The sequence below is a fragment of the Neltuma alba genome, unplaced genomic scaffold (genome assembly GCF_004799145.2).
Source record: "Neltuma alba isolate B1F8T4 unplaced genomic scaffold, ASM479914v2 tig00001650_pilon, whole genome shotgun sequence".
NCBI classification, from domain to species: Eukaryota; Viridiplantae; Streptophyta; class Magnoliopsida; order Fabales; family Fabaceae; genus Neltuma; species Neltuma alba.
This window is the reverse complement of record NW_021632554.1, coordinates 5,134-30,129: the sequence shown is the minus strand read 5'-3', so window position 1 is coordinate 30,129 and position 24,996 is coordinate 5,134. Positions and strand designations below refer to the sequence as shown.

Sequence of the window (24,996 nt, the reverse complement as noted above, 5' to 3'; positions counted from 1 at the left end):
AAAATAAAAAAAAAATCTTTTCAAATATTTTTATAACTTATGCAAAAATGGTTAAGATTATTATTGAATTAAGAGACAAAAATAGCATCTTTATTGAGGAAGGGCATATGATATGGGAGCACATTCTATCCTCGTCATAACGATGAGCATAGAATACTCATCGCAATTTGGATCATTCAAATAGATTTTAGATGGTTCAGATTGAATTTAAATTTTTTTTATACAGTTTAATTAAATTTTGTTTTAATAGATATAGAATATAAAATAAATATAATATCATAACTAACATATCTTTAAAAAATAAATTTATTATTGAAAAAAATTATATATTAAAAATTTAAATCTAAACCATCTATATTAGATTTTGGATGGTTTAGATTATATTACAATAATGAGGTGCAAAGAGAATCGCTGGACATGCAAAGAAAAGGGAAAGAATCTTCAAAATACCTAAAATACCAGCCTGATCACACATGCATTAAACAAGACTACTAGCTTGCACAAACAAACACTCAAAAAGTAAGCAACGGTTACAAAATTTACAGAAGATAAAAACCCTCCCACATGAAATGAAATAATGAAGAGGATGGGTCACATGCTTTGATCATATCGAGGCACAAAGGTTGTAGTTGCAGCGGTTGAAACAGTTGATGAAAAAGTGGTATCCTGGCTGCACAAGGCCGAGGATGAATAGTTTGAAGATGAAGCCTCAGTAATCTCTATGCCAATATGACTTGCTGGTTTTTTCCTCACTTTGAGGTCCATAAAATCAGAGATCAAGGCTGGTTTTGCTATCCCTCTCGTCCACACGCATTCTGCCGGTGAGCATGCTTGCCACCGAAGACATGGATGGCCGCACCTTGGGATCATCCTGCGTGCAAAGAAGCCCAATCTTCAGAAATCTGCAAGCTTCCTCAGCATCAAACTCCCCATTCAGCGATTCATCTACCAGTGCTACTAATTCCTTTCGCTCATAAAGATCCCACGTCTGTAACAGCACAAACTGAAGTAAGAGCAGGTCCTCGTAGATGTAATATTAAGTTTATAAAAAGCTGCATTGTTTGTAAGTCATGAATAGTATGATTCACTTTAAAAGATTACAATCACAACAATGTCATCGAAAGCTAATTATTCATGTAAAATATTTGACAGCAAAATAGGCCCTTTGTTTCGAGGCGAGAATTCTGCCATTGAAGATGAATCCAGAGAGAATTAAAATTTATCCAGACTCCAATTATGTGATTAGTTTCCATTAAAGATGATAAGTACTATAGACGGACAAGACAGGAGACAATTTAAGAACTTGGTTATTTCATTTTAACAGCAGTTCTCTCAGCAATTCAAGCAACATAATCAAAGGTATTAATTTTGCACAGCACAATGGTAATGTCAGGGGCTCCAATGAACAATGAAGCATGAGCGCATAATGCAAAAATGGTGTGAGATACAAGAACATGCAGCTGAGGAGATAATAGTCATACACATCACACCAAATACTAAAACAATGAAAAAACATTAATGGTAAACCGTTTTGGAGACTAAGATTTATCCCAAGATAACCAACCAATTCCTCTACATCAAAAGCAACAGCAGTGATTTAAGCAATGCTTCAGTCTCCTCTTCATATCTCAACGTTTTCTATCAATGATATATCAAGAGGCAAGAGCACAAAAGGAGGATGTCATGGCCTTCTTTCTTGCGCTTGATATAGTTCGTGAATTCTAAATCGCTCAATATTGATAGTCCAAGGAAAGTCAAATGAATCTCCTATAATAATCTTCACGAAATCACCTAAATTAAGGTTTTTGTTGCCCTATTTATATGCAGAACCTGTAGCATAAGTTACAGCTGCACAAACATAACTCCTGTGTCTATAATGGTTCTAGATCGCAACACTACACGTGACATGGTACCAAGAGTCGTAGCATTGCCATAACAAACCATCAACAACAATGAGTAAGACATTTAACGCAATTCATTTCAAAAAGTATCTCTCATTCATATTGAAATACGAAAGTGAAGTTAGTGTAGTCTATCTCCTACACAAGCAGGTGTTTTTCACCAAGAAAATAAGTTATACAAGTTTTGCAAATATTTGAGATCCTCACCCTTTCTAGAAGGTACTGTTCTTCCATTGGTAACTGTGTATTTGTGTTACATCTCCCACTTACAATCTCCACAAGTAGGACTCCAAAGCTGTATACATCAGCTTTTCGTGTCAGCTTGCCTCCTATTGCATACTCTGGTGCCAGGTAACCTCTGCAACAGAACATACGGCATTAAGTCCTGACATAGGAATAATTACTTTTTATCCAAAAACAGGATATTGCAAACATATATAATCCAAGCTATCAAATCCTAATTCTTCAGAAAATAAGAAGGCAAGGGTAGTGGCTGATTATAATTGCACTGAAGCGCAGCACAGCACTGGCTATACCAAATTAAACCCTTCTGTCAATGGTAGATGAATACAAACTCCCAAGTACCAGTTACATTGAACTAAATCAAGACACGGGGTGGTAGTTATAACTGAGATCCCCAACAAGATGTGAGTCTAGCTATATTGGAAAAACGGAATAAATATATCACATTCCTTTTTCAAATGGAAACTCCTTTTTCCAATAAAAATGAAAGATCTCGAGTTTGAAACTGGAAAATTGAGGGGGAGGGATCAAGTCTTCAAAAAAATAAGAATAATTCACAGTTTGAAAGGGGGGAAAAGATCAAACAAACCAAAACCAAAAGCTTCAAGTTCGCCAGATTGTAAAATAGAAATCAAAAGCATCAGGTAATTATACTTACATAGTTCCTGCAACACGTGTGCTAACATGGGTCATGTTTGCTGGAATCAGTTTTGCAAGCCCAAAATCTGAAATCTTGGGTGTGAGGTCTCTGTCAAGAAGAATGTTGCTTGCTTTTATGTCCCTATGGACAATATGCGGTCTTACTTCCTCATGGAGAAAGGCAATCCCACGTGCAACCCCCACGCATATTCTAGACCGCGTTCGCCAATTGAATTGGATACTGCTACGCCGTGCACCTGGAAGTAAATAAATTAAAGCAACTTAATGAAATAGAATTCGTGTAAGATTAAGAGTCAGAATAAGTTAATAGAACACATTCATGTTGTACAAAAAAAATCAGGGTTGCCGTGCACAGCATTCTTCTCAAATTGGCCAAAATAAAAATAGCAAATGCCTCCTTGCAATGTTTTTCCAGGAAAATAGAAATGGAATTTCAATATCTCAAACACAGAATTAACAGATTAAACACAGACAGTCATCCAAACACAAGTAATATAATGCATTTACCTATTAGCGTTTGCGCGAGGCTGTTATTCTCCAGGTAATTGTAGACTAATATTCTGTGATTTCCTTCCACACAACAGCCATATAGCTTAACTAAATTTTCATGCTCTATTTCTGAGATCACCTTAATCTCAGTCAAGAATTCCCTCACCCCTTGTTTTGATTCAGCTGAAAGAACTTTAATTGCGGCAACTCTTCCACCTTTTAACCGTCCCTAATCATTCATAGGAACCGTTCTAAGTTTTCATTCAAAAGGAAAGGAAGGAGAAATCAACTTCAAATGCAAGCAATACTTAAAGTATCAAGTTAGAATGTTTCTCAATTACCTTGAAAACAGAACCAAAACCACCCTCTCCAATTTTATTAATAGGACTGAAATCCTCAGTGGCAATTCGTAGTGCTTTGTATGTATAGAGTCTGACATTGTGAAGAGCAGAAAATTCTGTTCCCAAGTACATTTAATCAAAACCCAACAATAGAAGTAGAATTTTTTTTTTCCAAGATATAAAGCAATAAATATCGTGATTAAAGCATACAAACATGTGGTTAGAAAAGTAATCAACCGTCGTGACTAAAAGTTCTGTAATCTCTTCCGTCTCATCATCATGACTATTGCAAAACAAATATTTCAGTTACCTTCTTCAATGTCTGGATCTAGCCTTGCTGAAGAACGCGACTTTCTACCAAAGAATCCAGGAAAACAAATCATGACCGGATGAAGTACCAGTGAGCAGCTTTAAAGATAAAATCGTAACAATAGCTTCGAATGTAAACACTTCCAAAGCCACCTGATCGAACCACCAAAGTAACAAATTTCAATGTCTCAGAATATGCAAGTGGAAGACACAGACTTCTAATTGAAAAAGATAATGCATAACTTTTAAGGCTTCACATTTCATAGGAGCTGAACAAAGTACAAAAGTTTAGAGCCTCGGATAGAACATGTGAGATATAACACAGAACAATGGATATGTTAGCTCCAATTTTACCACCAAAACTACAATGAAATTGAAAGGAGGTCCTCTAATACGAGAGGTGCATCAAAAGAAACAAACGCATTATTATGATTACACAACAGGAGACACATAGGCAGCAGATTTATTATGAAAAATGCCTGAGAATTATTTAATATGAAAAATGCTTGAAAATTCCATAAATGTCAGGATGACCAGGAAAAAAGCAAATACTCTGAACTGGATTATATTTTTAACGAAATTCTCTTTCACCAAGCACCATGGTTCGCATCACAACCTCTATTCAGGCGTTGATATGTCCTGAATGGCTATCGGTAACGTCTTTAGCAGCTCTAGGAAGGTAAGACTACGATTTTTTTTTTTAAGCAAAATTTTCCAGAAACAGAGATTGCAGGGACAATCAGAGCCCGACAACAAAATCTAAGGCACTGAAAAAGGGAAAAGAAAACTAATGAAAATTCTGTTTGCAGCGACGGAAGATCACTGATCGCCATTTATCGCAAGCCAAAAACCAGAACACAAGTAAATTTAGGCACAGAGAGAGAGAGAGAGAGAGAGCACAAAGCCACAATTGAAGGCAACCCAGAAAAGGGAGAGAATGAACGAAACGAACCTCAAACTGGTGAAAACAAGAAGAGTAGAACTTGGAAGAAGTTGGTATGGAAGAAGAAATAAAGGAGAGAAGAGAAAAGAAAGAAGGCGCAGAGAGATGATGAATTGAGGAAGCAAGGAAGGAGGAAAACGAGATGTGATATCTAGTTATGGTGGAGCTGGTGAGGTTAATGGTCTTGGCAAGGTCTCCGTAGGGATACGCAGAGACCTTGACTCCAATGCTTTCTTGTTGCTCTGTGTTTCTCTCCTCTTCACGTTCGACGACCAAGTCTGGGCGCAGATGGTTTGAAAAACCGAACCGTGTTCGTCATAAATGCTGGCCAGTGTTCCATTCCATCTTTCAAGGTTTAACACGAGCAGTAACTTGTACAGGGAAGTGTCATGGTTTTGTTGCTGCATGGTAAAATTTTATTTAAAATCATTGATACTCAGAATAAAAAGAACTTTTTGGCCAAAAAAAATTATAAAAATAAAATAAAATAAATACTTTTTAATATAAAAGATAGTTGTAAAGTCAATTTAATTTGATCCTAAATATAAAACTTTAATTCATTTTGTGTCTCATATTTATCTGCTTTGCCAATAAGGGTTTTCAGCAAAAAAAAAAGTTTAAACGTATATGATTAATAAGGATATTTTAAATAAAATAATACTCATTTATTATAGACAACTAACTTTTTTTTTATATTTACAAATTAGTTATCTACTTTTTAGATTAAAGATCAAAGATAGTATATACATAATATCAAACAATAATATATAAAGTTATAAAAAAATAATAATACTTGGTCCTTAATGTAAGATCTAGGAAACTAATTTGAAACTACTAAAAAAAAAGATATAATTATTTGTTATAAATGTGTGTTAGTTTTCCTAGACTATTCTTTTCAATTATGTGCATTAGATAATAGAAATTATTTTTTGTAATCAATGTGGATACTTTAAAAAAAGATAAGAAACAAAATGAATATTTATTGCAATCAATGCAGATATTTTGAAAAAAGATAAACAAAATGAATTAATTTCATAAAGAGTTCTAATCTTTATTAGAGATCAACTTAAATTTTTTTTAATCAACAACTTCATTTAGAAAATTAACAATTTATCAGCCTTTTAATTTTGTTTCCAATGCAAACTTTGAATAGTCTAGTCTTGAACAAATAGGCAAATAAACTAGTCAATATCTGCCTATTAATTAAATAGATGTTACCGTACTGTTCATGTCGTCCTCGTTTTTCCATATTAAATTATTAAATTATCAACTAACTATATTTTTGAAAACTCGTCATATATGGTTCATTTAAAACAAATCAGATATAATATTATGAAATCTAAATATATTTAATTAATGATATTTGAATAATATTTTGATTGAAATTTGAGTATATTTAATTAAATGAGAAGCATCATTATTAAATGGGATTTCAATTGATGACTCAAATGAAAAAATTTATAGTCAATTTTGAATTCAAATGACATCTTAATTGGAATTTGAATATATTAAATTAAATAGGAAGTATCATAATTAAAAAGTATGTTAATTGGAGGTTTAAATAGAGAAATAAATAAGTAATTTTAAATTTTTATATGATCTTCCTAATTTCTAAATCTCTAATTCAAATTTCATTTGAATAAATAACTAAAAAAAAATCACACTTCTATAAAAAGTGAATCTTGAGTTACCTTAGATAATAGAATTTATTAGAATTTAAAGTGTAAGCAAATATTCTAGTCTATGTACGACGCGGGAAAAAATATCTAGTTAATTACTATTGCTCATGTCATATTGTATCCTGTTTAAGGTTTTAGAGCACATGTTAATAAACATAATTAATAATGCATTTGGTCTTTAATACAACAACTAGTTGGAATTGAATTTAATAATAAATATAATATCTTAATTTATTTTGTCTCTCAATTTTATAATAATTTCTTCAAAACATCCATATTAATTGTAAGGAGTTTCCAACAAAAAGTAGTATAAGAAAATCAACACATATTTATTATAAATAACCAATATAACTAATTTTTAAATTTCTCTTAATTAATTATCTAGTTTTTATATTAAGTATCAGAGGTAATATGCCATAAATCCTTTTTAATTGTTCTCTAATACTACCTCCGGTCCTAATTATAAAAACTAGTCAACTAATTTGAGAAGATTAAGAAAAGAAACTAAGTTAGTTATTTATAATAAATATATATTGTCTTTCATAAAATATCCTTACTAATCAAGTATATTGGTTATAACTACTATTGTTAAAAGGACTACTGAAGTTTAACTGCCCTTAATTGTCGCTTTGGGGTTACTCCAAAAATTAACCGAATTAATGCAATATAGTGCAAAACTCGGGTCGTTTCACTTTGAGGAGCCGAAAACAAAATTAAACCCTAGTAAATAAATATAAGTAACCTAAACTATAAAAAAGGATTTTTGATTTTTTTTAAAAAAACTGTTAATTAAATACTACGAATCAAATTGAAATTAAAATACTTTTTTTTTGTTTTTATATAAAAGTGATTAAAATGAATGAAGATTAAAGAAATGAAAATGAGACACACAAATAACGCTGATAAAAATCAATCCTCCAATTCAACAACGCAGGCAATCATCACTCTAAAAGATGTGGGAGTTAAAAACAATGAATTAAGAATTATAATTAAGCTTTTGATCCAACAACCGAGCCACCTCGAGTTGCCACAAAATATTTTCCTAAAATCTCAACTTACTAACTGCAACCAGAATAGTAAAATGAGATTAAGGATGCTAAAAACCAATGCTTAATTAGAACTCTTAAATCCAAAATAACAGAATTAAAGCTAGCAAGAGACTATATGATCCAAAATTCTAAGCCACCTTAGAAAATCACAATATATTAATTCCAAAATCAATACAAATGTCATAACCACAACATTGTAATTGAGATTAAAGCTATAAACAGCCCAATGTCAAATACTAAGCAATAATTCAGTCACAATAATTTCCAAATATAATCAGATTAAGCAATACAATTATCCCAACAATCAGAAAAACTATCCTAAGACCTAGGAATTGTTAAACAATTATTGAGTAAGAAATTAAAGTAACTAGAACTCCCCTTGAAGATCCAAGCTCCTGCCATTATTGTTGAATTGGAGAATAGAGGATCTTAGCCACGGTTTGCCATCAAGTTTGCTGCCACCAGCAATTCACCGTATCCAGCCATGAAGAATATCGAAGGAAGAGTGGAGAAAACCGTCAGCTCCCCTGGTCTGCTCTCTCTCAGGTTCACTCGGCGCGTTCGTGTGTGTTCTGCTCGCTTGCGTCTCCCACTCCTGCTTCGCGTGTGCTGCTGGTTCGCCTGGTTTTGCTGCGCCCAGGAGAAGAAGAAGATGAATCCGTCGGTGATGATGGGTGCTGTCTCTCTCTTCTACTCCAGGTCCGTGTTCGCCGTCCAGCGTCCCCTTTGCTTCGGTTTGCTCTGTTTTGTGTCTTTGCTCTGTGCGGCGTCTTAGCGTGTGGGTCTCCCCTCTTTTCGTTCGGCCGCCTTCCCGTTCACTGAAGATGATGATTATTAGGTTGGGGCAAAACGCCAACTTATTATTATTATTATTTTTCTTTTTAATTTAATTTTTTTTTATTTTTGAATCTTCTAAAAACCTGCAAGCAAAATTCAAGGATAAGGTAGCATTAATTGTCTTTAAAAATCAATTAATCATAATTAAATCAAAACATGACAATTTTGCCCCTATAAAATAATAATTCAAAATAAAACAAAATAAATCAATTAAGGCAAAAAGGGACCAATTAAGTTGACAAAACCCATATAAAAGATATCAAAATATATAAAAATAATTGAGTTTGTCAACTACCTTGAAAAAAAATACATAAATATGAAAAACAAAATGGATTGGGATCTTATATTTAAAATTGAAATAAAAATCAAATAAGATATTATATTAAACAGAAATAATATGTTCTTTATTAATTTATTATTAGCATGTAATTATATTTAGCAAATAAAGGGGGTGAGAGAAGAAGTTGACCAAGACAACCTCAGGTAAACTGTGCGAATGCGTGCAGCGGGGGCATTCAATGTCTCTCCCTAGTCACCAGTTGGTTCAATATAAATTTTAGCCTCTCAATTTTATTTTAATTTTAATTTTAGTCTGTTGAATTTTAAACCATATATTTTAATCGTTCAAAGGATAAAATAATATTAATTTTTATTAGATTATAAAAATTAATATTATAAATAAATAAAAGACTTGAAAGATCAAAAGTTATCATTTGAAACTTAAAGAATGAAAATCAAAATCAAAATAAAAAATTAAAGAATCAAAATTTATATTAACATTTAGACTTGACCAACCGTCTTTCTGTGCAAAGAAAACAGACAAGAAAGACATGTAATTATGATCACAGAAGAACTATATTTTGAAATGCCCATCTTTCCATGCTTTATAAAAAGTCCCAAGTTCATTGTCACAGAACCGGTAATAATTGTTAAGAGAAGCTGTCTTAATCATTGCTTTGCGTGTCAGCGCCACCGGAAGATCGATCCCAAAAATCTAGTCAAGATTATAACCCTTTGTACTCTTTTTAATGTTAAATGTAAGAAATAAGTAACGAATTTAGTTTAATCATTTTTAAGAAATATGTGCTAGTTATTTATTTCTCTAAATAATTTGCATTTGATAATTGATACTACTCTATTGATTGAAGCCCCATTAATAAGTATAATTATTAGAAAGAATTTAAAAAAAAATTACAAATTTAATAAAAAGATAAAATAAATTAAAATCTTGTATTTAAAACTAAAACGAATACTTTTGCTACTTTTACATTTCAAACCGATGTAAATAATAAGTGTCGTATAAACATTATAGACTAAGATATAGTCGAAATATTAGGAAAAATTACACATAAATTCCATATAAGATAATTAATTCTGAAAAAGTCCTTGAAAATCTCCAAATACTTCCTAAGTCCTCAGGGACCTCAAAGCAAAAAATTAAAATTATGATTACTTACTTGCCCTCACTGATTGAAAAAGGTTGTAATTAGCTGCTGTGTAGGTTGTGACTATATACTGTGCATGTTGTCATTCGGTTGAGTGTGAGTTGTGACTGGCTTCAATGCATGTTATGAACGGCTCAAATGTAGGTTGTGATTAGCTGTTATGTAGGTTGTGCCTGATGCTGTGCATGTCGTCATTTGATGAATGCAAGTAGGTAATTTCACAATTTTAATTTTTTACTCTAAGGTTCATGAGGACTTAGAAAGCATTTGGGGATTTTCAAAAACTTTTTCAAAATTAATTATTTTTTGTGGGACCTTTGTGTAATTTTCCCGAAGGCTTATACCAATATGAAATTTGGATGGATATGATAATAAAGCTGTAAATGCACATAAACGTATCCATTATGAACAGAGTGCAACAGATACATATTTTCCAAATGAAACCCCTTTTTCCTGATCCTGCATATGAACATGATTAGGATTAAGTGCATATGCATCATGTTTGAATTTGACAATTGTATAATTAGGTATGTAAACACAAATTGACCAAGTGCCAACTAATTAAATCACATGGCCGTAGGACTTCCATTTTGTGCCGCGTTCACATTTTCAAATTGCTTCCCAAAGTTCTTCCAATTAACCTCGCAACCTTGCTAGATTATAAAATATATGTGTTGAAGTTTCAACACTGAAGGAGGCTAACGCGAATTTTGACTCCTATTTATCCCCAGCCTACCAGTATTGTACGTCTTCAATATACTATTTCTGATTCTAATTATAATACTTCGGATATATACGTATGTGGAACTGTGGATATATACGTATGTGGAACTTTGGAAAAGTAATACTCCTCCAGTCCTTAATTTAGGACTCAATTCTTGAGTTGGTTTCGATCATAAATATAAGACCCTTTTCTCATATTTATCAATTTTCTCTAAATTACCCCTATGAATACTCCCTCAACCATAATCAAGTAAAATAGGGAAATGGGGTATTAAGAAAGATGATTATGGTGTTTTAGAAAAAATGTGTCACTTTTCTTATAATTAACTAACTTACCTAACTTCCTTAATTTAATCAAATTAGTTAAATGGGTCTTATATTAAGGATCGGAGGAGTATATAAACAAGGTCTTATAATTAGGATCAAAAGTAATATCTTACAACCGTGGATATATACGTATGTGGAACTGTATTTTATCTTATTTATTAGCACGTGCGTTTTGACTTCTATTCATCAAGCTAAACCTCATTCAATTAAATCATGCGAAAAAAATGACAGAAAAACATTAGTTAAATCATTCAATTAAACCTCATTTATCTTTTTAAAATTTGATAGGTAATTTTTCTATCATCTTTCTAAATTATATCTTTATAAATAGATGGAGAGGCTGAGGCAAGTTCAAACCACACACGCTTATGTATATGTCACGCTATAATTTAAGATGGATACAATTTTCCCTTTTCTTTTTTAGCTCTAAAAAATAACATGACACATGTGCATGTATGATTCCTGGTACGTAGAGGATGAAAGATATAGAAGCCCTACCAATAAAATCGAAATTGTATTTTACATTTTATTGGTGCTGTTGGGAAATCTGCACAGATTGTTCTAGAGGATGGCTTGATGAATTGAACAGGATATATAGGGCCCGATCACTAATTGGGCCGACCCAGCGAGGCCCAACTTCTTCACTAGATTTGAGGGCGGGAGATTTTATGAGGCCAGTTAAACGAGTGGATGTAGATAGTTTGACATCGCGTGCTGTGGATAAGCCTGCGAGGATCATATCCTCAGCTCTTCACAAAATCACCGCCACGTGTTAGGTGGCAATCCCCGCTCTCCGTCGCCACTCGCAGGACTAATTTTATTATTCTGCACACTCCATTCATTAAGCACAGAGCGAGCGTTGTGGTGTGTTGTGTGAGAAACAATATCAGAAGCTGATGGCGTCCTCTGTGATGGCTTCCGTCTCCCTCAAACCGGCACCTTTCACTGTTGAGAAATCAGCAGTGAGAGGCCTTCCTTCCCTCTCAAGATCTTCTTCTTCCTTCAAGGTCGTTGCCAGTGGCGGCAAGAAGATCAAAACCGACAAGCCCTATGGTTGCTATTGTTCATAACACCCTAATCTATCTCTCTTCATGTTTATATATAGTTGTAACTCTTCGTTTGCGTATATATAACATCTTGGGCCGAATCATTTGCAGGAATCAACGGTGGCATGAACTTGGCAGATGGTCTTGATTCGTCCGGCAGGAAAGGAAAGGTTTGTGCCTACTTTGTTTTTACCACAGTGTATTATTAGTTACAGCCTGCAACACCCACTATGATTCTTAGCAACTAAACAACATATGGGCTACTCTATGTTGGATCTTGATTTCATGATATTTATGCTTCTTCCTGATTTTATGACCCGAGCCATACCATCGCCTTTTTAGTGATTAACAGTTAATAACAGTAATACCTACATCTCGGATATGTCGAAGTCACTTCATGGTTATTCATGAACTGATGTCTCAAATGGTACCCAAAAACCTAATTGTAATTTTGAGCAAAAAGTCTTGGAAATCCATAAAATAAAGTGGGTTGTTGTCCTCCATAAATAAATTCATGTTATTATTTTCGAAACTGTTGGCTATGAATGATGTAAATGTCTGGTCATGTTAATTAAGAAAGAGTTTAGAATTGTGAAGCAGGAAGGGAAGCAAGACTTGATTGTGTTATTAATGAATGGCATGAATATAGTATGATAGAAGTTGATTGAAGCTGGCGGGACTGACTGTGTTGTGTTATCAGGGGAAGGGTGTGTACCAATTCGTCGACAAGTACGGTGCTAACGTGGATGGCTACAGGTACGTAATTCAATCAAATTGAGCATACCATGTTTATCGAATCTACTTCTGATGATTGTGAATGTTAATTGCTTCTCTCACATGTAAGAGCTGCTTCTTAACTAACTTGGGTAGATTAAAGAAGTTAATAAATTACTGACGACAAAGGTAACATAATATCTCCAAAACATCCTTATGTAATACTATCTCTAGTTCTTAATATATGAACTCGTTTGATTTTTATTTTGATCCTAAATATAAAATCTTAATCCATCATGTCTCTCATATTTATCCATTTTGTTTTCAAGATAGCTTTATAATAATAGTGGTTCTAGCCAATACACTTAATTAGTAAGAATATTTTAGAAAAGATCACACTTATGTATTACAAATAACTAATTGAACTAATTTTTTTTAATCTAGATAAATAATTCTGGGAAAAATGATGAATACAGGAGACAAAATGTGTTAAGGTTTTAAATTTATGATTGAAACTAATTCCCCTGACTAGTTTTTGTATTTAGGAGCGGAAGACTATGATCCAAGTTTTGATGCAAATTGATAATTGGATGATGAGAATGATTTACGAGAGATGCTAATGTGAACTGCATTTTTTTTTTTGGCTCTTGCAGTCCTATCTACAACACTGAAGACTGGTCTCCAAGCGGCGATGTCTACGTTGGAGGTAGGAAATCCCTGTGTATATGAAGCTACAAAATATGAACACACCAGCACACACGAAACACGGGTTTAGCTCATTGAGTGGGATTGAAAACTTGCGATGCATGTGGTTTCTTAGGGTTGAAGTAATTGTGAGAAGATGATCATAAAAGTGTAGATAGAGAAGAGGTGTGTGAATTAATGGGTTGAAAATGATAATGCAGGAACAACAGGGTTGGCCATATGGGCAGTGACACTGGCAGGTCTTCTAGCAGGGGGTGCTCTTCTTGTGTACAACACCAGTGCCTTGGCACAATAGACTTACCATTATTCACAATCAGACCAATCATTATGTGTATCTTATAAATGTTCTGTATATCTGCTTCAGGCTTGGATTCTCAACTTTATGAAGCCTAGTTTTCCCTTCTCTATGTAATTATCCTTTCCACTCCACTCTCCTTGTTTCGTCTTCCTTTCGTCTTCCTTTGTACCTTTTTTTCCCTCCCCAATCAAAGCCTCTCTAATTTAGGTGGGTGTTTGGATAGAAACTGTGGTTTTAAAAGTGATTTTACAGTATATGAAGTTATATAAAGTTAGTATGTGAAAGAGTTTTATTTCTATTTATGTAGAAGTATTTTTGTCTTTCCTTGATTCCAAACACTCCCTAAGAGATCCTTATTGATCGACATTCTAAATGGGCCACTTCTTCTGGGCTTTTTGGCATGTCCAAATCTAATCCGGCCCAATACCATAAACGGGGTCTTTATGAGTTTGGTGGACTGTGGGTCCGTTTTTATAGTGTTGACTTTCACGGAGATCGATTTTGATTTGAATAATGGTCTCATCTCTCAAAAGGGGCCTCACGCTCGCACGAACACACTCATGACCTATTAGTTGGGGATCTTGACAAATAAGATACTTCTCCGTAGGGCATAGAGCGAGCTTGTTAAAAATTATAGTTAATTAATTACTCAGGTTTTCAGCTAAAAAAAAAAAAAAACTCAGGTTTTCTTCCTGGGTTCAGGACTCGTAGAGATTTTGGTCATTAATTTAAAAAATGTCAGTACAGTAAATGAAGATCTTTCCAGTTCACATATTTTAATCTCTTTTCTAGTAGTGAAGGAATTTGTGGTTTAAAGAAAAAAAAACTTTCACGTATTTTCATCAAAATTAAAAGAAGAAAATTGTTTAACTAACACTAAAAGTTAATATAATCATACATGCCTTGTACTACACCCGTTAATTTGGGGAAAATAACCTAATATCTGTATTGTCTTATGGGACTTTCGTTTAAGGTACGGGGATCCCTGGGCAAGTGCGCAGGGAGCTTTGAATTTTCTATTTATTAAGAAACAAAAAATCAGACTGAGTACTAAACTGATTGAGATAGTGGTTTAAAGGTTAGTTAGTCAGATTGGAATTAACTCGGGATCCAACTGGTCACATTAAAATTGTATAATTTAATTAAAAATAATAAAATATAATAACATTAATAATCACTAATAGCAAAATATAAGAAAATATAACAATTGTTTGATTGTAACAATGACAAAGTATGACAACATTGAAAATTTTGATCTTTATAGTTTATTATCAACTAAAATTAATAATCATTTATACCAAAATCACTATTAAAATTTATTTAAATCTATAGGGGTTGAGATATCAGGAGCTGAATGAGGAAAAATAGGACTAATAATAATATAATCATCCAAACCGGTTTATTATCGGTTCACTCTAGTTTGATTGGTTTGTTACCGATTCAATTGCCCCCGGGTTTAACATCCAAACCAAACCGGACCACTGACTAATTCACTGGTTTTCCAGTTGAACCGGCCAGTTCAGTCCTCTTTTTTTTCTCTACTATTTATATTGTTATTAAATTATTAGTGCTTAACATAATAACAACATTATGTACAAGGCCTAAACTAGTACTACCTCCTATCCTAATTATAAAGTTTCATTTATAGTTTACAAATAAAGTCTTACAATTATGACCGGAAGTAGTATCAGACTATTAGTCATGGCCTTGTAGGAAATAACAATTATTATTTGACCTAACGTTACAAATGTAAACAAACCCGGAGATCTTTTAATTAATCACTATTCAAGATGTTTTCTTTTATATTGAAACAACAACAACAATAATTTTAATTTTAGCAGCACGCACATATCGCAAAGGGAAGAAAGAGAGTTAGGTTAAAGGTAGCTTTCAGAATCATGTGATGGGAAGCAAAGATTTGGAGTTAGACTTTCAGCAGCTCACATACCAAACCTAATCCCTTACCTTTCAACTTTCTTGCATGATTACTGCTCCTTGCACGTGCTGCATATTCTCTTCAACACATTCACACTTGTCCTATCCATTTTAATTAAATACTCCGACCTAATTAGGAAATTAATGTTAGTCATATATGTAGAGCCTATTTCACTGTTTATCAATTTTTTTAAAAAATTAATTCTATTGATATTCTCCAAATAATAATCAAGTAGGAGAGAAATGAAAGAAATGAAAAAGAAAATGCTTAGGGTGTTTTAAAAAGACATATTTACTTTACTTAAATTAGTTAATTAGGTTTTACATTAATAACCGGATATCATCCCCATTTTGGCTTGACTTCCAAGTCTTCGCCCACAATTATATTTTTTTTCTATCATAAACATTCATATAGTTAAAATGAGATTGATATCAAAGAATGCAATCCATTCTGATGAACTAAAAAGAGAATGCAATTAATTAATTACAAGTTATAAATAATTTTTTTATATTTTATTTTACTTTTGTCAAACAATAACCATATATATGGATGTAACCTGAAGGGAATCGCTTTGAGATGAAGCAGAATGCCATGAACGCCTCACCCAATCCATCAACGCTGAGCTTCTTCTCTAATCGCTCGTTAATTACTATCTGTTTCTTGTCTTCTAACTACGCAAATGTCACAGGCCTAACACCTTATATATATATATATATTCCTCTCTTATATTGCTTTCTCTTAATCTCTCACATAGTACGTAAATGGCAAGTTGTCTTAGTTATAGCGTCATTCGTCATGTTTGGATGAAGTTTCATGTTCGAGCATAGCATAGATACGTTTGTGTGTATGTCTGTGTTTAAATCATTTAAAAAAAAAAAACCTCTCACACATTACTTGTATCTAAAATTATACTCAGGATTTCTCGAGATTTTTTTTTCTTTGAAAAAATTATCACCATAATATCTAAAGGTGAACACGAGCTATCTCACAATTCACAAGCCCTAGTTACCCAGTGAAGGAATGTAATCAGAAAAAAGGATTATTTTCCTAAGACCGTGGGCACTGGCCCATACGGTGGTCGTGCTGCACGGAGTCAATGGGGACCCTTAATCCATCTATGATCTAACCGCTCAAACATGGAATGAAAATAAATGAAATAAACAGCCATATGTAAATCCTAATACTCCTCTAGTTCTTAATATAGGATCTAATTGTTAAGTTGATATTGGTCCTAAATATAAGACTTATTTCTCATATTTATCAATTTTTCCTAAATTATCCTTATGGATCTCTCTCAACCGTAATCAAGTAGAAGAAGAAGAAAGGATATTAAGGAAGATGATTATGGTGTTTTAGAAAAACATATCATACATCATATAATTAACTAACTTACCTAATTTTCTTAATTTAGTCAAATTAATTAAGGGTCTGTTTGGGCCAGCGTGCAGCTTAAAATGAGCTTAAATTTTAAAATAAACTGGGTTGCAAATCGGACCTGTTTGGCAAAGCTTCAAAGTAATTGGGCTTATGTTAAAAAAGCCTATCTGAACGCCCAATTCCTATAAGCTGCAAGAAGGAGCTTATGACTTAAACCAGAAGAGCTTTTGGCGGAAAAAAAAAAATCAGAAGAGCCGATGCCCGTTCTGCGATGTCAGGTCTTTTTTTCCTCTCCCATTTGCCTTTTCCTCTCACAAGCATCATTTTCGTTTCCATTTTGGTTTATTAAAACTCAAAAAAATATTTTTGATTTTTTAAAAATTTTAAAATTTAATCCACTCATTAAATTTTATTTCTTCATATTATTTTATTTTAATTTTATTGTATTGTCTTAAATCAATTTTTCATCATGTTTCATTATTTATTAAAACTCATGCCTATTTTGGTAATTTTTCAGCCAAACTTACTTTTACTCAACTATAATCCAAATAAGCTTTTACCAATCTCACTTTTGTAAACTAGCTTTTCTGAATTCCAATCCAAACACAATTCAGCTTATCCAATTTAACTTTTACCAACTTTACTTTTTCATAAGCTACTTTTTCTATAAGCTACTTTTCCAATCGCTGATCTAAATGGGTACTAAATAGATTTTATATTAAAAACCGGAGGAGTATATTTCCCGAATAATTTAAAAGAACCGGAAGCCGTCGAAGTGTCACTTGACCCGCATTTCACTCCCCTAACATATGCACATATCAAAGCGTGACATCAGAGAGACAGAATATAATATCAATATACAACAACGGTACTCACATTAGATTATGTCTCTATCATTCAAGTTTTACATCAGATTGGCCCATTGTGTTAAATAAACCATTAGTTTTATATTAAGGTCACAATCTTCAATATCTGCTGAATCTTTGTTTTCCCTACTGTCACCAATATATAACAGCGTAATTACATCAGCCATTATTATCTAAACATATATAATATATACACAAGAATATATGGTTAGTTCGATGATCATTCATTCATTAATTAGAGGTGCATATATAGTCAATTACTAATTGGGTTGGTTGTGAGATCATTTTCTTATCATATCAAATCAGAATTTTAATTATTAGTTCCGAATGAAATACCTGGTCAAAAATGTACCTGTTTGCATGTCATCATGAGAACATACTAATTACCGAGTTGAACTCATTAAAAAAAAAAAAAAAATCCCCACTTCTAAGAGATCGAGCAGATTCAATAGGGCAAATGAATTCAGCAAGCAGCTATACTATTATACCATTTCATCGAAATGGCACTTGGAATATGTGGAAAATCAAATTCATCGACTGTAAGCACAATGAACTCTACGTACAGATATTTATGTCTATGAACCACCAGTCATCCCATTAATTACTAGTTATAGCGGGACATATCACTCGACATCTGAAAATTAAACATACTGAGGAACATGTGGATGTGTGTAAATTTTCTTCTTCCCCTCCATGCCCTCACACACGCCTATTATATTGGGTTGAAATGGAGGAGGGAGGATTAACAATTACTCTGGAAAGGCACAGCAAGAAGGAGTAGGTAGAAATACATAATTAGCGACTGTTCCATAAATAATTGGGAAACGGCGCTTGAGATAAGTAAGTCTGAGAAGCCTGAGCCTCAAAGCTGGTAGGCGATCCTTCCTGAGTTTCCATCTTGGTGAGTTGTGTCAAAAAAGCTTTGAGAACCTCGGAGTCATGCTGGGAAAATGATCTTCCTGCTGCTGCTGCTGCTGATCCAGTTGGTGGGCCCATTAGGTTGGTATGATGGTGGTTGAAGATGGTGGTGTTATTGCTAGGGTTAGGGTTTGTTTGATGAGGAGGGAAAGCATTGGAGAAGCAGGGCACTTGCTCATGCTGATGATGGTGATGAGCTGCAGAAGAAGGCTGATCAAAACTGATGTAAGAATCCATTAGTTCAGGAAGAGATGAAGAGCCAGCGTCGTCATAGCAGCTTCCCATGCCAGCTTTTCCATTTTCTTCTTCTCTGTTCTTGTCGAATACTTTACACAGCACCCAGTCTTCCTGTATGTATATATCCATAAGATCTGTAAATTCTTCGGTTGCACCCCCAAACAAAAAATGCAGCCTATGAATATACCTACATATTATTCTCTTGTGTTTTACTAATTGTATCCCAGCATCATCATCATCATGGGTCTCAAGATATTTTTTTAATAACAAGAATAGTACTCATCAGACTTTGACAGTATAAAAATATTTACTGGTCTGCGGTAAGTAAAGAGGCTTACACAAGGGAAAATAAAAGAGAGCATCTTAGGTCATCTGCCCAATATCATTTTCACAAGCGAGACAAATTTGGTTTTGTCAGAAAGCAAACAAATTCCATATATGAAGCATACAGCTAGCAAGGTTGATTATTGATTGTTAAATAAAACTTGACTTTTTTGAATCAACTAAAAAAATCTCTCTTCTTGCATGAAATTTGAAAACATGGAAAAGTCGTCTAGTCTACTCATCATATGTAGAGAAATGATATAGAGACTAGCTAGTAACACACACACGCACACGCACACGCACAATATTTATATAATCAAATATTATATAAAGATAAACAATGCCATATACCATATTTCAAAGGCTAGAGAATATTTCTTGCTATGAATAGAGTTTGATTTTTGTAGTGGTGATGATTAGTTGTAAAGAGAAAAGTTAACTGAATTAAAAAGAGTAGTATGTGTATAGAGGTATAGGGACCTTAGGGAAAGAGTGAGAGAGAGGAGGAGGAGGAGGAGGAGGCTGAAGGCGAAACTCATGCATGACCCAGTCAGTCTTTTTGCCTTTGGGAGCCCTTCCTTCATAGAACACCAAAGTCTTTCTCATGCCAACCACTTTGCCTTTCCTCACCACAGTTCTGTCCTTCCCTGTGGCCTTCCAATACCCTGACGCCGTCGCTCTATTTGTTCTCTGCCCCGTCGCATACTTTCTGTCTCTCTGCGTGTAGAAATACCACTCCTTCCCTCCCACATACGCCCCTTCTGCATTCACACACACACACACACTTGTTAAATAATATTCCAGCCAAACAACCACCTCATGGTCTTTGTGTATATATAATATATGTCGATCGAGTGTGAATATGATGAGTCTGGCCAGCTGTTATATATCCAAGTCAACTATATCCATACGGATTAGAATTGAAGTTCACATTGACAAATTAAACATAATCTCTTTCTTATATATAATAAATTCATGAATTTTAATCCTCTCTTTGACGAAGAATTATATATCTTGATGATATCACCACCAACTTATGCAGGAATTCAGTAAGTTATACGAGTCTATTGCTTTTGCTTCTATATAGACTTTGATATTTATTCAACAGAATATTACATCCATAATCTAAGGGATGCACGGTAATTTAATATATGTGTGTGATCTAGAGTGTGTTTTTGTGTTGTCTGTGGTACACACACACAAACAGAGAGAGAGAGAGAGAGAGAGAGAGAGAGAGTGGGAGATAGGATAATAAAGACTATCACTCTCCGCCTAAGTAATTGGCATTTGTTTGGTTCATTATTGTATATGTGTCTGCACATACAGAAAGAGAGAGAGAGAGCCCCTATTATTTTGAGCTCCTTCCTCATATTGCTTTTGTTTCTTCTGGCGTGCTTATCCGCATTGTTTCTTTCCTAATAGGGATGTATGATATTCTCACCAACAAATTACATATCAAGATAACTTATATGATAATCTTTAAAATCAATAAAAGAATGAAAAGGAATAAAACAAAAATATATAAGACTAAGAATAAGATGCGATTGGATACAAAGAGATGACGGTGAGAGTTGAAAGTTCACTTTTAAATTTACATTCAAACTCAATATTGTTACGCGTGGTGCTGCAGTGAAGATTATTGTCTTTCATCATCATGAGAAATCAACCTCTCGCAGGAAAGGACAAGTGAAAGAGCAATGAGTCAATTTTTTCAACAGCTTTGAATATTATGTTTACATACATATTCATTTCTTTATCGCTAATTAAGTTCAAGTTGTCGTCAATTAATATTAATGCAAAACTGTTATAAACATGTAAACAAATAAATTAAATTTTGTTGATATTTTCATCAGCAATTTTCTTAAGATTAATACTTCACTTTTCTCGCCTCAATTATTGATTAACTATCTCATTTATTTAGACTAATTAATATATCCTTCTCTTGTTATTTTGACATAGGATGACTTCCCTCCCTCTCCCTAATATGAATCATATATACCAGATAAGCTTGCCTTCTTCCATACTTGATGAATCTTTTCCTAAATACGAGCTGATGGAATTAAGATGCAGATCATAATATAACTGGAAGAAAGGTAGAGATCAGGAAGCGTGCAGGCCAAGTGTGTGTTTCATGTAAATAACTAGATATTTCAAAAAGTTTAGTGATCGATTGGCTTCGATCTGTATATGGGAGTAATTGACACAAGAATTTTCTAATAAACTGAGCCATTATTGGAAAGCATGTTTCATCAAACAAACAGCCGGCGAAAGACACGAATGAAGCTTAAATAATTCTGAACTAGCTAGCGACACATTGCAAATAAAATGGCTGAAAGCAACATGTCGCCATCGTTGAATCAGAAATATCCATAAGAAACAAGACCACGTACGGATCAAACTTATCCATTAATAGCTTGGTCGACGCATAGTGTCTTAAATTAATGAAAACAAAAATGAACTATATAGCAGCAAAAAAAAAAAAAATGGAAACTTGGATTCAGTTTCATAGCAGACCGTCCACATATATGAAGAAACTGGAGAATGAATGATCGATGATGAGGAGATTTTAGTTTAGAAAGAGAAAGAGATGGATACTACTGACCTGGAATTTCCCAAGGCTCACACTTGTTAAGGTCAACGTCGATCATGAGAGTGGAATCGGAATTATCACAGTGTGTGACTTTCTTCATCAAGTAATCGCACACAAGTTCTTCATCTCTGGGATGGAACCTGAAACCTGGGGGCAACTTCGCCTCCACCATGCTTATATTGCTCATATTGTTTGGAACTAGGAAGATGATCAAGCAATATATGAGAAATTCATGTGTGTGCAGTGAGAGAGAAATTGAAGGAGAGAGAGATATAGGGAGATATTAGATTATGGGGAGAGAGGGAGGCTATATATAAAAAAAGAAATTAAAAGGAGGAATCACAAAGTGGGTAAGTCAACCAGTAATTTCGCGGCAAGGAGGAGGAGGGTGGGTGGAGGAGAGAGAAAGAGAGAGTCTCTGAGTTTGATGACGTGGACAAACCAATCGCTGCCAACTTGATGACGAGTGTATCTTCAAGTGTTGGGATCCTCTGCGTCTTTCCTCTGTGCATTATTGAGAAATAAGCACACTTTCTACGGTGTTTGTTATTATATATAATACTTTAAAAGATAGTCTCTGCATAGGCATAATTAATTAATAATGAGCCAATCACCTTTAAAAAGAGGGCTTATCACTGACTGGTATGAAAGTCGTTTAATTTTGTCCAACTCTGCTTGGTCTTATGCCTGATTCATTTGGGCTAGTCCCTCTATCCCTATTAATTATAGTGTTTTTGATTTCTCTAAATTATCAGATTACTAGGAAATGAACAAGCTTTCTGCATACTTTGGCCCCAGATCATGTGAATTATATCTGGGAATTAAATAAGCTGTGTTTCTATTCAAATTGGTTGTTGATAATAAGCTGTCATCAACAGGGATATTTCAAGAATCATGACCCATAGGAAGAGTTTTATTTTCTTGTATCGGTCATTGATGAATAATTTAGATCACATAATGACAAATTACGGAAAGACATGTTGTGGCGCAAGACTCCCTTCTTTTTGCTAATCCCTGATAGGAGGATATGGGAGTTAGGACGTTAGGTTATCAATATCTTCATATATTAACACAGTTAAACATGGGCCGGGTGATAAATAAATTAAATAAGAGTGTGATTAATTGATTTATAAATAATCTCACGTTTCTCACCTTATATTTCAATTAGGGTTAGTCATCCAACCTCCTTTTACGTCCATCGCTTGCTTCAGTAAAATCCCATTTAGTGAATTTTCATTTTCATATTATTGTTGTGTTATACTACCTCTGGTCCTAATTATAAGTGCTGGTTGACTAATTTAAGGAGATTAAAGAAAGAAATTAAGTTAGTTATTTGTAACTAGTAATTATTGTCTTTCCTCAAATATCCTTGCTAATCAAATGTATTGGCTAAAACTAATATTGTTAGAAGGACTATCTTGGAAAAAAATAGATAAATATGAGAGATAAAGTGGATTATGGTCTTATATTTAGGACCAAAATAAAAGTCAAATAAGGTCTTATATTAAGGACCGGAGGTAGTATCATCAACAACAAACTATTTGAATATATTATTCATCATCCAGAAATTCAATTTTTGAATGTCTTTTTTGGAGTTCTCTCCACTGTGTGTTTTTCATAAGGCTAAAAACTATCTATTGATAATAAATTCTCTTTGTTGGCATTCTTAGTAACGTTTTGACATATGTTGAAGCCATTTTGATGATCACCAAAATATGAGGGGAAAAAATCAAAGTAATTAAGAAATCAGTGCGTATGAAAGTTGAAATGAAGAAATTAAAGCAAGAGAGAGAGTAGTGTGATATAGATGCATAGCATGCATGAATAGAAGAAGAAGAACGGAGATGAAAAGTAAGTAGTGTTGTGGGAGTGTTTGAAAAGTGATAGGATTTGTTCAAAGTTACGGATTTGAGAGAATTTAGGGGGCGGGGAGAATGTTAGGCAGCTGTCTCAAACCACACGTGAAGCTAATTTCATTGTCATTGATGCATGCAACTTCAACTTATACATTTAACTCTAACTCTCTTTTTTAAGCACACAAATCAAAGTTCTGCTTTCCTGTGCATCTATTGGGTCGTAATTTTGTTTCAATATACATATACACAATGGAGTCTTATAAAAAATAGCAGGAGAAGATCGAATACAATGTTCAATGAAGTGCCTTTTGATTAATAACTTGTCTAAAAAAATTTAGTTATTTGTAGAACACAATGATACTATTGTGCGATCTATAGTCGACTCTATCTAGTAAGATAAGACTTGTCATTGTTATTATTGATGTTTGTGTATATAAGATAGCACGGACATAGGAAAATAGAGGAATACATAAACTAATGAAATTGTGGATGCACGGATGGCTTGTTCAAGCTGAGTATAGGAATATCTGGTGGAGTGTAGACTAAAAATTGGTTGAAAATAAGGCACTCCACTCCCTTGAAACTTGGGAAACGGACTCCGCGGATAACGACCTGTGCTTCATATTGCCACCCTCCATAGTCATAGAAGAACCATATAGTGCAGTTTTTAGAGAGAGAAGGTTAGAGAAAGGTAGGGGGAAACTTTGACTAATTGTGATGCTAAACAGAGGCTCCCTACTTTTAGGTATGAGAGTGAAGTTTGGGTTCACGTGCATATCCCATGAAACTTTTAAGGTCTTCAGCAAATGCCGCAGATTCTTTTCATTTCATTTTCTTCGCTATCTTTGTCGGTGTTCAACTTCATTATTTCACCTCCCCTACCTCCATTCAATGACTTCAACATATTGGTATTTCCACTTTTGCACCTTTAGGTCCCGTTTAATACGAAGAATTTAAAACGAAGAATTGGAAATGTGATTGTGATTCAGAAAAATTATTAAAAAAGTTTTTAGCATGAGTAATTACTTACTATGTGTAATTAGGTAAACCCATTGAGGTGGGATTAGAGAATATCATAGTGGAATATGGTATTCTCCAATCCTACATATATGAGTTTGCCTAATTCATATAACAGAAATTTATGCTAAACACTTTTTCAATAGTTTTTTCAATCCCATCATAG

The 24,996-nt window shown here is 33.7% G+C and overlaps 3 protein-coding genes across 3 annotated transcripts; 1 reads left to right on the top strand and 2 right to left on the bottom strand.

Annotated features, from left to right (window-relative positions):
• Positions 1-430: 430 nt before the first annotated feature.
• LOC114760962 (cold-responsive protein kinase 1-like) lies at positions 431-5,154 on the bottom strand. The gene is given in 8 exon segments (XM_028950286.1): positions 431-796; positions 798-988; positions 2,109-2,259; positions 2,803-3,040; positions 3,312-3,522; positions 3,635-3,750; positions 3,945-4,096; positions 4,896-5,154. Coding segments are annotated over 7 exon segments (1,185 nt in total). The 5' UTR covers positions 4,018-4,096; positions 4,896-5,154; the 3' UTR covers positions 431-591.
• A 6,626-nt stretch (positions 5,155-11,780) lies between these two features.
• Positions 11,781-13,838, top strand: LOC114760945 (photosystem II 10 kDa polypeptide, chloroplastic). The gene is made up of 5 exons (XM_028950265.1): positions 11,781-11,999; positions 12,104-12,162; positions 12,693-12,748; positions 13,360-13,412; positions 13,612-13,838. Exons 1-5 carry the CDS (start codon positions 11,843-11,845, stop codon positions 13,704-13,706), a joined length of 420 nt encoding a protein of 139 aa, XP_028806098.1. The 5' UTR covers positions 11,781-11,842; the 3' UTR covers positions 13,707-13,838.
• A 4,499-nt stretch (positions 13,839-18,337) lies between these two features.
• Positions 18,338-22,233, bottom strand: LOC114760954 (NAC domain-containing protein 21/22-like). The gene is made up of 3 exons (XM_028950275.1): positions 21,970-22,233; positions 19,848-20,128; positions 18,338-19,154 (listed from the first exon to the last, which is right to left on the bottom strand). Exons 1-3 carry the CDS (start codon positions 22,142-22,144, stop codon positions 18,684-18,686), a joined length of 927 nt encoding a protein of 308 aa, XP_028806108.1. The 5' UTR covers positions 22,145-22,233; the 3' UTR covers positions 18,338-18,683.
• Between the last annotated feature and the right edge of the window lie 2,763 nt (positions 22,234-24,996).